This window comes from Rana temporaria, chromosome 13 (genome assembly GCF_905171775.1).
Source record: "Rana temporaria chromosome 13, aRanTem1.1, whole genome shotgun sequence".
NCBI lineage: Eukaryota > Metazoa > Chordata > Amphibia > Anura > Ranidae > Rana > Rana temporaria.
The window spans coordinates 93,039,708-93,054,973 of NC_053501.1; the positions used below are offsets into that span (position 1 = coordinate 93,039,708).

The 15,266-nt window shown below is 46.9% G+C and overlaps 1 protein-coding gene across 7 annotated transcripts in view; it reads left to right on the top strand.

Moving 5' to 3' along the window:
- Nucleotides 1-15,266, top strand: part of CADM3 (cell adhesion molecule 3) — a 620,371-nt gene that overhangs the window by 503,258 nt on the left and 101,847 nt on the right. For all 7 annotated transcript variants that reach the window (XM_040333870.1, XM_040333865.1, XM_040333867.1 and 4 more), the window contains one exon: nucleotides 9,948-10,038. In XM_040333870.1, coding sequence (XP_040189804.1) covers nucleotides 9,948-10,038 — 91 coding nt within the window. The remainder of the gene's footprint in view (nucleotides 1-9,947; nucleotides 10,039-15,266) is intronic.

Here is a 15,266-nt window from a genome sequence, read left to right on the forward strand (position 1 = left end):
CCTTACATTGGTGGCCAGTGAGAAGAAAGCTTCTTACATTGGTGGCCAGTGAGAAGAATGTTCCTTATATTGGTGGCCAGTGAGAAGAATGCTCCTTACATTGGTGGCCAGTGAGAAGAATGCTCCTTACATTGGTGGCCAGTGAGAAGAATGCTCCTTACATTGGTGGCCAGTGAGAAGAATGCTCCTTATATTGGTGGCCAGTGAGAAGAAAGCTTCTTACATTGGTGGCCAGTGAGAAGAATGCTCCTTATATTGGTGGCCAGTGAGAAGAAAGCTTCTTACATTGGTGGCCAGTGAGAAGAATGCTCTATACCAGGGGTCCTCAAACTACGGCCCGCGGGCCAGATACGGCCCACCAAGGTCTTTTGCCCGGCCTTCCTGGCCTTTTGGGCACAGGTCAGGCTGCATTACTGGGCACAGATCAGGCTGCATTACTGGGCACAGATCAGGCTGCATTACTGGGCACAGGTCAGACTGCATTACTGGGCACAGGTCAGACTGCATTACTGGGCACAGATCAGACTGCATTACTGGGCACAGATCAGGCTGCATTACTAGGCACAGATCAGGCTGCATTACTAGGCACAGATCAGGCTGCATTACTGGGCACAGATCAGGCTGCATTACTGGGCACAGATCAGGCTGCATTACTGGGCACAGGGCAGGCTGCATTACTGGGTCCTGGAGAGACTGGCTCCATTACTGGGAACAGGTCGGGCTGTATAGATGGGCACTGATCAGGCTGCATTGCTGGGCTTTGGTAAGGCAACATTGCTGGGCACTGGTCAGGCTGCACTGCTGGGCACTGGTCAGGCTGCGCTGCTGGGCATTGGTCAGGCTGCGCTGCTGGGCACTGGTCAGGCTGCATTGATCCGGCCCCCCAAGAATCTGAGGGACAGTGAACTGGCCCCCTGTTTAAAAAGTTTGAGGACCCCTGCTCTATACGTTGGTGGCCAGTGAGAAGGATGCTCCTTATATTGGTTGTCAGTGGGAAGAATGCTTCCTATATTGGTGATCAGTGGTAAGAATGCTTCTTATATTGGTGGTCAAAGGAGGACATCAGCAGCACTGAGATGCAACAAATTGGGGGGGGGGGGAGTATTCTAATAAGATTCACATTCTTTAACATGTTAAATATCATTCAGTTTATGTATCTACTTTCGTAGTTTTCTCTCTCTCTCTCTCTCGCTATGCTCTCCACCTAGCCAAATGAGATTATCGGTACAGTTCAAAGTTTTCCTCCTGCCTGTGGTCAGTCTTGTAAGGTCGGTGTGCAGCTCCAGTAGTATTTGTGTATTTTTATAAAGCTTCAGTTGTTCTCGTATACGGTTCATCCGGCACATGTGAGGAGTATTGCTTGGAGCTGTTTGCAGGCTTGGTAGGGGGAAGGTGTTGTAGCACTTCTATTTTTTCCTTCTCATGAATGAATGCACATGTGAATTTACTCAGTACGATTTTCAGCTAAAACTGTAAATCTGCAACACTCAGTAGGATGAAGGAAGCCTATAGCATTTTACAGGATTACTGAGTATGAACAATCCCAATCTCTAGACTCCAGCGTTCCTCTAGGGTTCCCACACAATGCAGACTACTGAGGTCACGTCAACTGTCTGCCTGACCTAAGGGTCTCTGTAAGACAGTTGACGTTGGCAGCTTCTGTTTATTTTGTTTCAGTTTGTACTGTTCTAAGCTTCGATAGCTGTGCCTTCCCTATCTATACTGTAGTAGACTTACATTTACGTAAATAAATCAAGCAAAAAAAGTTATGTAGTGTATTTGTGATTAAAGATTTCAAAGACAGAACTGTTCTGGATGCCTCTGGCAACCAATCAGATTGTCCCTTATGTTGGACAAAATGAGAACGTTTATCTCTATGGGCAACACACAACGTTTTTGAAAGGTGACGTATGGCCAAAATGCTTTTGACCATACTTCTGAGGTTCAAAGGAGTGTATCAAGGTCTGCAATCCGGTGGCTAAGGTTAATTCAACAGTCGGCTAAAGTCTGCTGTTGGCTGATGTCAATAATATTGGGATCATCCCAGACGCCTGACAAGCAGCTGGCTCAGCCTCTGAGCATGCTGCTGAGAGCCTGAGCCAACCGTTTCTGCCCCCTCTAGAGCTCTGCACTCCAGTGAGCTCTGGAGGGGCAGAGCACAGAGGGGTAACTGACAGTCACTGCTTTCTGCTCAGAGAGACCCAAGAACTGAGCGATCAGCAGCTTTTGATCACTCAGTTCTCGGTGTAGAGCTGACGGGGGATAGGGGGATAGCTGCAGCATCGGATCAGTGCTGTAGCCATTTAGGTGAGTGTGTTTATTATTTTGATTTCCAATACTTCTCTTTTTAAAAAATAAATAAACCTGCAAGACAAAGGCATAATGAGCTAGTATGCATAGCATACTAGCTCATTATGAATTACTTACCTGAGAACGAAGCCCCCACAGCGGTCCTCGGACACCTCCTCCGTTGCCACCATACTACCCAAATAAACTTCCGGATATCACTGCTCCGGCACTGTGACTGGCCGGAGCAGCGATGATGTCACTCCTGCGTATGTGCACGAGAGCCGCCAGTAACGGCTTGATGCCGTTAGTAGTGGCACGCTCAGTGCGCCTTCGCGCCGTTGTCTACGGTGCTTGCGCCGTAGACATCGGTGCCGTCTTTCTTGGAAATATCTCCTTAACCGTGTATGTTAAGGAGATGTTTCTTGCACCTACAGGTAAGCCTTAATCTAGGCTTACCTGTAGGTCAAAGTGGTCTGTAAGGGTTTACAACCACTTTAAGTGGCCTACATGCATAAAGTCTAGTGTTTCAAAAAGCTCCTTGCCATATACCAGAAATGGAGCTCCATTTTGCATCCACAGGACCACCAACTTGTTCCCCGACTCTTGTTAAATAATAATCAATTGTTTTTTTGCCTCCTCACTGCCTACTTTAACCCCATGATTGCTGCACTAGTACGGCACAACCTTGTGCATAGCATGCGGTTGTGGGGTGCTTACAGAGTGGCCCCATTCACTTGAATGTGTTGCATTCAGCTGGCACTACACCTGACAAAATCAACAGGAAAGCAAAACATCTTGGCCGAGGTATGTGTGCACCCCTAGCCGATGCCTCTGCAGCTAAAGAGGGTAGTATGTCTCGACTGTGGGGTTCTCCTTCCCCCATCCTCAGATGAGAACGAGCCCTTAGGGTTAACAAATAGCAAAAAAATGCCGGCAACGCGATTGCTTCTTCTAAAATCTTTATTGAGCACTAACAGCCGTGCGACATCTAAAATGCTAACATGTTTCTGCAGAAGCCTTCCTCATAGCATAGCCCTAGGGTTAACAAACACTTTACACTCAGCAATAATGTCTGATGGCTACAAATTCAATGATGGTACAGGGATACACCAGATAGATCCAAAGCAAAGATGTGTAGACACCGCTCCAGGTAGGTCTACCACACTCCAGTCCCTCTTCCTCATGAACAGGCAGGGCCGGACTTACCATTGGGCTTGACTGGGCTGAAGCCCATGGGCCCCGCCCAATGGGGGGGCCCCGGAGGAGGAAGCAGGAAGAGCCCTGCAGCACGGGAGGAGGAAGCAGGAAGAGCCATGCAGTTGTGGATGAAGAGGTAAGAAGTCCGGCCCCAGTGGTAGCCCCCCCCCCCCGCTCAACAACTATGTTCGCCACCCCCTGCTCAGACACTGTGATCGTGCCGCGGCCCCCCCGCTCAACAACTATGATCGGTCGTCGATCAGCGCCCTCCATCGCTCAACAACTTTGTTAGCGGTTGGGCCCCCTTCAATCAACACTCAAGCCCAGGGGCCCCCACCATCCTAAGTCCTGCCCTGTAAACAGGTGCTTGTCAGGTTCGAAGCCTTGAAATGTAGACATGATGAAGTAGATGACCACACACTATATAGTGGAAAAATCAGTAGCTTTATTAAAGAAAACCCATATATAAAACATCATAGCCTCAGAGACAGGAGCAGCATTGACGCATTTCACACTCATGGGGACTTGGTCAACAAGCTCCTGTGAGCATGAAACATATCAATGCTGCTCCGGTCTCTGAAGCTGTGAGGCTTTTATTTATGGATTTCTATTAAAAAAGAGGTTGGATTTCCAACTATATAGTGTGTGGTCATCTGCCTCCTCTTGTCAACGTCTTCGAACCTGACAAGCACCTGTTTATGGGGAAGAGGGGCTGGAGTGTGGTCTTCCTCAGTTGTCTACAGGGGTACATCAACTAAGGCCTTGTACACACGACCGAACATGTCCGCTGAAACTGATCTGCGGACCAGTTTCCGCGGACATGTCCGACCGTGTGTAGGGCCTAGCAGACAGTTTTCCGGCCTAGCGGACAGGTTTCCAGCGGACAAAAGTTTCTTAGCATGCTAAGAAACTTGTCCGGTGGAAACCTGTCCGTCGAACATGTCCGATGGTTAGTACACCTAACCATCGGACCGAAATCCCTCCCATGCGTCGAAGTAATTCGTCACATGCGTGGAAGCATTGAACTTCCTGGTTCGCGCACGTCGTCGCGTCATCGTCGCCGCCACGTCACCGGGTTTTCTGTCCGCGGGGAATTTGGTCTGATGGTGTGTACACACATCAGACCAAAACCTCCCAGCAGACATGTTCGATGAAAACGGTCCGCAGACTGTTTTCATCGGACATGTCTGGTCGTGTGTACAAGGCCTAAGGCTCTACAGATAGAATATGATAGTAATTGTTTGCATCCTGCATCTCCTCCAATAGCATGACCCAATGAAGGTAGTTACTTGACTCCTCGGTTGGCACAATTTTACCTGCCTTTTTGCAGGCTCCTTGAACCCTAATGTCCACAATATACCCTGTGGCTTGTTGTGCAGAGGACCATAACACCCTCTTGTTCTTTTCCTTACTTCTTCCTCTTTAATGTATGCCCTGGAGCTGTGCCACCTCTTCATTCATCTCCCCAGAGCCTCTCGCTTCCAGGCTCCCGCACATGATAAAATCAGCCTTATTTGGCGGTGAGCCTTCTGTGTGTTATCCCAAGCCACTGTGTCATTATTAGATTTATGTATTTGTTCCAAAGTGTTAAGGATCTGCTACGTTATCCGCAGCTCCTCTCTCTGTGCTTCATAAAGCATTGGCACTTAGTAGAGGAATAGACTGAGGTGTGATCTAAACATTGAATGGATTTAGGAGAAACTTTATTGCTAAGCTGCTATGCAGCAAAATGAGTCAGACAGCAGGCTCGCCAATAAAGGGAAAATATGCCCCAAATTACGCCCAAATGCAATTAATTTTCAACATCCGGCCCGAGCAGGAAAAATCATTTATCCTCATTATCATAGTTGTTAATGTAATGTAAAACAAAACAACAAGGAAAGCGAGAGGACAGCGCCCCCCAGTGAGCAGATCATAATGAAAAACTGTCTAATAACTTCTTGTCATTCCAAGCAGTAATGGTTGACTAAATCATTTGAAATGGGGGGTGTACCGGGGTCTTGCATATCCATGCAAAGCATAAAAATTATTTAAGAAATCTAAAGATCTCTGAAATTGGTAACTCATGAATAGGTTTTGTTTTAAAGATCTGAAAATGTTTTTAATTTTTGAAATTATTATTAAAACTATTACTTGTAAATACAGGCATACGAAATCTTTCTTTAAACATGCTCAAGATTTTGTGTAGAAGAATTTGCGGTGAAACAACCAGAGGAGATTATGACTATTTTTCCATACGCAGCCTAGTATGCCACAGACAGACTCAAGGGTACGCTGGGGCCATTAGAAGTTTTTTAAAGGGTTAGTTTTCCAAGAAAGTTTCCAAGGGGTGTCTGTAAATAAAAACCGTCTAGACTGTGCAGCTTTGACTAAAGGCTTCATTTCCATGGACGTTTTTACAGCCACTGGGGCAGATCACCATACATACGCTGCGCCCGGCGCAGATGTCAAATACGCTACGCCGCTGTAACTTACTTTGAGTTGGTTTGAATCCTCAAAGAATTTGCACCGTAAGTTACGGCGGCGTAGTGTATCTCTCGCGGTGGAATTCAAATTGGGCGGTTAGGGGGCGTGTTTCATTTAAATGAAGAGCGTCCCCGCGCCGAACGAACTGCGCATGCGCCGTCCGTAAAAACTCCCAGGGTGCATTGCTCCAAATGACGTCGCAAGGACAGCATTGTTTTCAACGTGAACGTAAATGGCATCCAGCCCCATTCACGGACGACTTACGCAAACGCCGTAAAATTTTCAAAATTAGACGCGGGAACGACGGCCATACTTAACATTGAGTACGCCACCATATAGCAGCTTTAACTATACGCCGGAAAAAGCCGAACGGAAACGACGTAAAAAAATGCGACGGCCGGTCGTACGTTCGTGGATCGTCGGAAATAGCTAATTTGCATACTCGACGCGGATTACAGGAACGCCACCTAGCGGAAGCCGAAAAATTGCATCTAAGATCCGACGGCGTACGAAGACGTACAGCTGTCGGATCTAACACAGATGCCGTCGTATCTTGTTTTGTGGATACCAAAACATAGATACGACATGCAAAATTTGAAATTACGTGGCGTATCAACAGATACGCCGCGTAATTTTTTTGAGGATCTACCCCACTTTCTTTAGCCTTTTTTACAGCCTAAAAACGCCTGTCCATGTTTTTTTTTTTATTTGAGCTGGAGCTCAAAAACTCTGCGGCAGCGTTTTTGAGCGTTTTTGAGAGTTTTTGAGCGTTTAACGTCTGGCGTTTTTACAGCTCTACTCTGGAGCTTCAGAACGCACTGGTCCTGTTTTTTTTTTTGCAGCTTAAAAACGGCTCAGCCATCTACAGCTCAAAAACGTCATGGTGGGCATGAGGCCATAGACCAGGGATAAGCAATTAGCGGACCTCCAGATGTTGCCAAACTACAAGTCCCATGAGGCATAGCGAGACTCTGACAGCATCCAGCATGACTCCCAGAGGCAGAGGCATGATGGGACTTGTAGTTTGGCAACAGCTGGAGGTCCGCTAATTGCTTATCCCTGCCATAGACTAACATGGAGAGCTGTTTTTAAGCTGCAAAAAACGCTCAGAAAAGTGGCTGTAAAAACATCCAAAAACGTCCATGGAAAAGCGTTAAAAAACGTGCAAAAACGTTCAAAAACGCTACCGCTGCATTTTTGAGCTCCAGCTCAAAAAAAAAAACAGGCGTTGGCTGTAAAAACGTCCATGGAAATGAAGCCTAAGTATCGTCCATTTATGTACAGTGGATATAAAAAGTTTACACACCCCTGTTAAAATGTCAGGTTTCTGTGATGTAAAAAAATGAGACAAAGATAAATAATTGTAGAACTTTTTCTACCTTTAAAGTGACCTATAAACTGTACAACTCAATTGAACAACAAACTGAAATGTTTTAGGTGGAGGGAAGTAAAAATAAAAAACAAAAATAATATGGTTGCATAAGTGTACACCCTTAAAGGGGAGTTCCAGCCATTTGTATGTTTATTAAAAGTCAGCAGCAACAAAAAGTGTAGCTGCTGGCTTTTAATAAACAGGCACTTACCTGCTCCAGCGCTCCAGCGACGCGCCGGCCGGGGCTCCGCTCCTCTCCCCCCCTCTCCGGCCGGCGTCTTCATTTTCAGTGTGGGCACCCGGCCGTGACAGCTTTCGGCTTCACGGCCGGGCACCCACTGCGCATGCGCGAGCGAGAGCGGCGCGGCACTGCGCATCGCCGCGCCGTGTAATTGGCCAGGAGATCGCCTAGGACCTGTGACGTGTCCTAGGCGATCGCCTACAGCAGCCACTTCCTGAAGGCGATTAAGCTTAGTCGCCTACAGGAAGGAGGAAGTGGGACAGGAAGTCCCACTCGTGCTGAAGCCCCCACCCCCCCCCCCCAAAAAAATTACATGCCAAATGTGGCATGTAAGGGGGAGAGGAGTGGGTTAAGAGGAAGTTCCAAATTTGGGTGGAACTCCTCTTTAACCGCTTAAGCCCCGGACCATTATGCAGGTAAAGGACCTGGCCCCTTTTTGCGATTCGGCACTGCATTGCTTTAACTGACAATTTAACAAAAATAGAGCGATTTATAAAAAAATTCTATATTGTTTACTTTTTGCTATAATAAATATCCCCCAAAAATATATAAAAAAAACATTTTTTTCCTCTGTTTAGGCCGATACGTATTCTTCTACATATTTTTGGTCAAAAAAAATCGCAATAAGCGTTTATTGATTGGTTTGCGCAAAAGTTATAGCGTTTACAAAATAGGGAATAGTTTTATGGCATTTTTATTAATATATTTTTTTTTTACTAGTAATGGCGGCAATCAGCGTTTTTTTTTTCGTGACTGGAACATTATGGCGGACACATCAGACACTTTTGAAAAATTTTTGGCACCATTGTCGTTTCACAGCGGAAAGTGCTATAAAAATGCACTGATTACTGTGAAAATGACAATGGCAGTGAAGGGGTTAACCACTAGGAGGGTGCTAAAGGGGTTAAGTGTGTCCTATTGTGTGTTTCTTACTGTAGGAAGACGTGGCTGGACGTGTGACGTCACTGATCGTCGTTCCCTATGACAGGGAACAGATGATCAGTGACAAGCCACAGAGAAGAACGGGGAAGGTTTGTTTACACTCACATCTCCCCATTCTTCAGCTCCTGTGACCCGATCGTTGAACACCAGCGGCTAACGGGTCCCGCGGGCGTGGTCACGGAGCTTCAGGTCGGGTCATGAGCGTTCTGCCGGCGGCGCGCGCGACCCACGGCTGGGCACTTAAAGGGCAACGTACCTGTACGTGATTGTGCCCAGCCGTGCCATTCTGCCAGAGTATATCGGCGCGAGACGGTCCTTAAGGGGTTAAACGAATACTTTGTTAAAGCACCTTTTGATTGTATTACAGCACTCAGTCTTTTTGGGTATGAGTCTATCAGCATGGCACATCTTGACTTGGCAATATTTGCCCGCACTTCTTTGCAAAAAGAGTGCTTCAATAATCAATCTAAATCTTAGGTCCTTGACTCAAAGAATGTTACTGGAGAGATTAGGAAACATTTGATTGATTAGTGATAACCCATCAATAGATTCTACAGTTAAAATCTATGGATATACGTAGAAATTGTTAGCAGAGGTTCCAATAGGGAGTGATATAGTAATCACATTTTTCAGGTGACACTGCTTGCAAAATGGGAGCGTGCCACAACTTCATGATTTGGCACACGGTTATGGCATGGTATTTCACTGTAAAATCTCCCTCTGGATTAAAAAAAAAAAAAGGCATTCAGAAAGTGGCAGTATTGCCTCCTGAAAACATGCAAAACGCCACCCATGTGAAAAGGGCCTTATAGTTGGCATTGTCCAGCATTGCATGAGAGCTTCAACTTCCATTTAAAGCAAACCTGGTATGGGCCGTACAGACGACCGAACATGTCTGCTGAAACTGGTCCGCGGACCAGTTTCAGCAGACATGTTCGGTCGTGTGTAGGCCCGAGCGTGCAGGATTCCAGCAAACATTTGCCTGCCGGGCCTTTTCCCAGCGGGCAAATATTTCTGGACTTGTTTTAAAACAGTCCGCTGGAATCCTGCCCGCTTGGACATGTTCGGTCGTCTGTACAGACCTACCGTACATGTCCGAGCGCCCGCCATGACGAATGACTTTGACGCATGCGTGGAAGCATTTAACTGGCAGGGCCGCCCACGTTGCCGCGTCATCGTCGCGTCGACGCCGCGGACACGCCCCGCGTATTGTTTACGCGCGGATTTCTGTATGATGGTTAGTACAGCCATCGTACAGAAATCCCCGGGCAGACATGTACGGTGAAAACGGTCCGGCGGACCGGTTTCATCGTACATGTTTGCCCGTGTGTACGCGGCCGTAATGGTACAATAATGAAATCTATTCCTGTTGTGTGCTGTATTTAATACACTTGTCCCATTTTGGCATCGATTAATAGAAACTCTCTTTTTTGTTTGCAGACCAACCGATGGCAAAGATTGAGCCCCGACCCAATCTGCCAAGAGAGGGGGAGAAGCTGATGCTGCAGTGTGATGCCTTTGGAAACCCTTCGTGAGTATAGACCAAACAAGAAGGAATAGAAAATGGAGCAGGAGAAGTAGAACTGAAGTATGAGATGGAGTAAAGGAAAACTAGCTCAGTTGAAAGTAACCAATAAGAGGATCTGTCATTGTGTGGCAGATGTCCTTAAAAACTGCAACGTATGGTTGGAAAGGGTAGACACTGGAAAGGAAATGTAATAAAGCTGTTGCACCACTTTACTGGCATAAATCCATATTGTGAATGTACAACCCCAAATCCAGAAAAGGGATGCTGTATAACATCTACATAAAAAGAGAGTGCAATGATTTGCAAATCTCATAAACCCATATTTTGTTTACAATAGAAAACATATAAAATGTTTACACTGAGAAAATGTACAATTTTAAGAAAAAAAGAACGTACCGTATATACTAGAGTATAAGCTGAGATTTGTAGCCCTTTTTTAGGGCTGAAAATAGCCCCCTCGGCTTATACTCTAGTCAGTGTACCTGTCGGGTCGCAGGCGTCCATTTTTCAAAAGTCGCGGCTTCCTGGTCCGTGATAGTTGTTTGACACTGTGTTCCGCTATCGCTTATCACGGAGGTCCTTTCATCCTCGGACTTTCCCAGCAGACACAGTGTTCCGCCTATCTGAGGATGAAAGAAGGTCCGTGATTGGCGGAACACTGAACACAGTGTCTGCTGGGAAACTGAGTCAGAGGATGATAGGACCTCCGTGATAGGCGGTAGCGGAACACAATGTCAAACGCCTATCACATACCAGGAGGAAGTCGCGAGGTGGGATGCCAGGCTCAGGGGAGGATGAGGATGGAGGTGATGGTGACAGGTGATGGGGTGGTGGGATGCCAGGCACATGGGGAGGATGAGGATGGAGGTGATGGTGACAGGTGGTGGGATGCCAGGCACAGGGGGATTATGAGGATGGAGGTGATGGTGACAGGTGGTGGGGTAGTGGGATGCCAGGCACAGGGGGATGATGAGGATGGAGGTGATGGTGACAGGTGGGGAGATGCCAGGCACAGGGGGAGGATGAGGATGGAGGTGATGGTGACAGGTAATGGGGGTGGTGGGATGGCAGGCACAGGGGGATGATGAGGATGGAGGTGATGGTAACAGGCGGTGGGATGCCAGGCTCAGGGGGAGGATGAGGATGGAGGTGATGGTGACATGTGGTGGGATGCCAGGCTCAGGGGGAGGATGAGGATGGAGGTGATGGTGACAGGTGATGGGGTGGTGGGATGCCAGGCACATGGGGAGGATGAGGATGGAGGTGATGGTGACAGGTGGTGGGGTGGTGGGATGCCAGGCACAGGGGGATGATGAGGAAAAAACGTCAGTCACGTCGGGTCCCAGTAGTTTAGCATAAAACACGCCCTCCTGATCCAAATTTGAATTAGGCGGGCTTACGCCGGCCGATTTACGCTACGCCGCCACAACTTACGGAGCAAGTGCTTTGATAATAAAGCACTTGCCCGTGTAAGTTGCGGAGGCGTAACGTAAATCAGATACGTTACGCACGCACAATTTTACGTGGCTCTACGTGAATCTGCCCCCTTCTGACTTTACAACCCCTTAAATTTTTTGTCCTTTAACAGTAAATGCCTTTCCGAACAGACCTCACGTGATTGCTGCCCCTCCATCCTTATTAGCCAGAAAATACTCCTTTCTCCTCTCTGATTTAGTTCTTACTATTTTACTGGGGAACTCGTTCTCCTGCACATCATCGCTAAGCTCTTGCAGTCCCCCTGCCCAATGAGGGTGTCCTTAATGGTGGCTGTACCATGTCTTATTTGGACAACAGCTTTCCCTCTTATTGTCATTTAGATTTTGTCTGCTTATCTCTCGGATTGCATGTTCAGAATGCCTATTTACAGTAAAGTGTTACTAGTCGCACATCTTCACATCTCTCTGTCTCACCTCTCCCACACTGCACCTCCCCAACCTTCTTCATTCACATCTTCTCCACACCTCCCACACTTTGTGTCATTATATAAGAGTGGCAAACAAAGGCTCTCCGAGCTACTGCTTATAACGGAAATGTCAGGCATGCATAAACAATACCGGAATCACGAGTCACAATACCACTATTTCAGGTAAGGTCTGTGTCAGCTCTGCTTATCAAACAAATTACATACTTTACATATATTGATTAGTGGGCTGCATACTGTTACATGCTGTTAAAGGGCCAGTCCACCTAAAGCTGATATTTTGGCTATAGGTAGACGATGCTAGGCTGTGCCATTGTAACAATACGCCAAATTAGTTTCAGGTTTATGGATCGCAACTGCGGAGACTTCTCAGGTTCAAACCCAGGTTTCACTCTTAACTCAGTTAAGAGTTTGGGTTCTATTATCATAGCCTCAGTAAAGTAAATAATGCTTATTCCAGCATAAGCAACATAAAAGTAAATGTTGATATTAATGGTATATAACTGGTATAAGGATAGGTGTAGCCGCAGTACTGGAACTGCACACTAGAGGTCAGTAATGAACACAGGCATAGAAGCAAAGCAGGTAACTGGTATCTATAGCAGTGAGCATAACATGTGAGCTGCAGTTCAACCTTGAGTCAAAGTCCTTAGTACTTTAGCATAGCAGTGAACATAACTTGGAAGCAAGCGGCAAGTATGGAGATCAGCGGTTAGTAATTGGTTTCTATAGCAGAGTACCTGCGGTTGCAGATAGCTGAGCTTGGATGTGCGCCCTGGGAGCCTGGACCTGGTTGATGAGAGCGGTAGCTGCAAACAAGGAGTCCTGGTGATCCAGTACAGGAAGCTGGAGCTCAGTTCAGGTGAGTATGGAAGCCCAGCTGACAGTGGCGTTCTGTCAGCAATAGAGGAACACCTTCCTGTCAGTGCTGGGAGTTTAAAAAGGTCGCAGGAAGTGAGAGGGTATTCGGAAAGAAGGAAAGAAGGAAAAACGGAGAGAGTTGACTGGGAAAGAAGCAACTATAGTTGTACTTAGTGGAAAGTTATTGGTGTGACGTTACAGCCATCAACTGACTTCCTATATCGCATGGCCTCCAGTAGCGACATCCAACTAGAGTTCCCTGCTCTCCGGTATGGTACAGTCCAAATGTACATGCTAACAAAGATAGTGGGGACTTCTTGTGGTTACCATAGCAGGTGGAGAGCTGTCCAGAATCCTTAAAGACGTTGTAAAGGTAAATTTTTTTTTGCCTAAATAGCTTCCTTTACCTTAGTGCAGTCCTCCTTCACTTACCTCATCATTTGATTTTGCTTTTAAATGTCCTTATTTCTTCTGAGAAATCCTCACTTCCTGTTCTTCTGTCTGTAACTTCACACAGTAATGCAAGGCTTTCTCCCTGGTGTGGAGTGTCGTGCTCACCCCCTCCCTTGGACTACAGGAGAGTCAGGACGCTCTCTACATTGCCCATAGATTTAGTATGGGGCATCTGTTGTTGATTGCCTCTGCTCTACACAGAAGCCGTTGCTGACAGCTCAGCCTGGGGACTGGATGGGAATGGCTTCAGAATAGGTAAGTATATTGATCTCTTCTTTTTATACAGTAGATAGAATAGCTTTAGAATGGGGGTGGAAATAGGTATTAGAGTTAGTTAAGTTATGAATGGAATTTTACTTTAATTCTGCTCATAATTAATTTTGGACATGGGAAGATCCGTTCATATTAGCAACGTAGCAATGAAGCGCTCCGCACCACTTGCCAAAATTACCTATTGAGTTCAATGGGCTACTCTATTACTGGATTGCAGGGTGATAGTGCAGCATTGTAGGGTTAAATCAGGCGAAGAGGAGGTGAGATAACACCTTGTCACTGCCTGTCAAACACCCTTTGAAAAGCACTGTGCATGGAAAGTGAGAGCCTGAAATCGATTCAATGGGGATTTCTGCAGATCATGACCTGTAGTGAAGAACAGGTGCTAACACAAGAAGAACCTGTCTTGGTTGCAGAGTGGCAGAAGAGCATCAGGGCGTCTCCTAGGGAATGCTCTCCCACCAGCACAGAGCTTCCCTGCTATACCGATAAGATCCTTGCAGCTCTCCACACAGACTAAGCTGACCGGTTCAGAGAGGCATGCTGAAAGTGGAGGACTGTATAGGGACTAGATGTGGCCCTGGGGCCACAATTTGCCTACGTTTGGTCTTATGGGTTTAACCTCTTGACCACTGGGCACTTAAACCCCCTTCCTAACCAGACCAATTTTCAGCTTTCGGTGCTCTCACAATTTGAATGACAATATCTCAGTCATACAACATTGTGCCCATCTGAAATTTTTGTCCTTTTTTTCCCACAAATAGAGCTTTCTTTTGGTGGTATTTGCTCACCTCTGAGCACACTGAAAATTCTGTAAAAATAAAATAGAAATTCTCGTTTCTGTCATATTAGCAGGTATTGGGGGTATTGCAGAGTATTGGGGGTATTGCAAAGTATTGGGGGTATTGCAGAGTATGGGTGTTATTGCAGAGTATGGGTGTTATTGCAGAGTATGGGTGTTATTGCAGAGTATTGGTGTTATTGCAGAGTATTGCGCAGGGAGGGATAGCTGGATCTGTGACTGCATTTGTCACAGATCCAGCCCACAGCAGCTGCTGCTGCTTCCGCTCTCCCACCTCTCCTCTCACACTGTACCGATCGGTACAGAGAGGAGAGGGAGGAACTGGCGTCATGACATGACGCCGGTTTGTTTACAAGTGACCGCTCCGTCATTTGACGGAGCGATCACGTGGTAAACGGCCGATATAAGCGGCAATTTACCGCGATCTGTGATGCGCCGGGTCTTCTAGACGCGGCGCTCACAGATGATTCCGGGAGCGCACCCCAGGGGGCGCGCGAGTGAAGGATTCTGGGAGGACGTCCCAGGGACGTCCTCCCAGATTAACTCCACCGCGCTGTAGACGTCTTTTGTCTATGGCGCGGTGGGGAAGTGGTTAAAGGGACAAATGTGTGGATGTCATCTTCTGAGTTCCATGTGTTCAAGCCCTAAATACAAATGTTTAACTTTTGTACATTTAAAGAAGAACACCAGGCAACAATTTTATTTTCCCATGCAGTGGGGCTGTGCCCTCACTGTATAGGTTAACTGTCTGTTTTGGACTAGGGGTTTGCAGAGCAGAGATATTCTTACCTAATCCATCGATCCTCCAAGCCCAAAACCAGTTCCTGCAGCCTCTGCCCCCCCCTCACATTAGCGGTCTTGTGAATGGACTCTTCCTGATGTCATCACACCCATAGACCGGCTCTGGATGTGAGGACGATG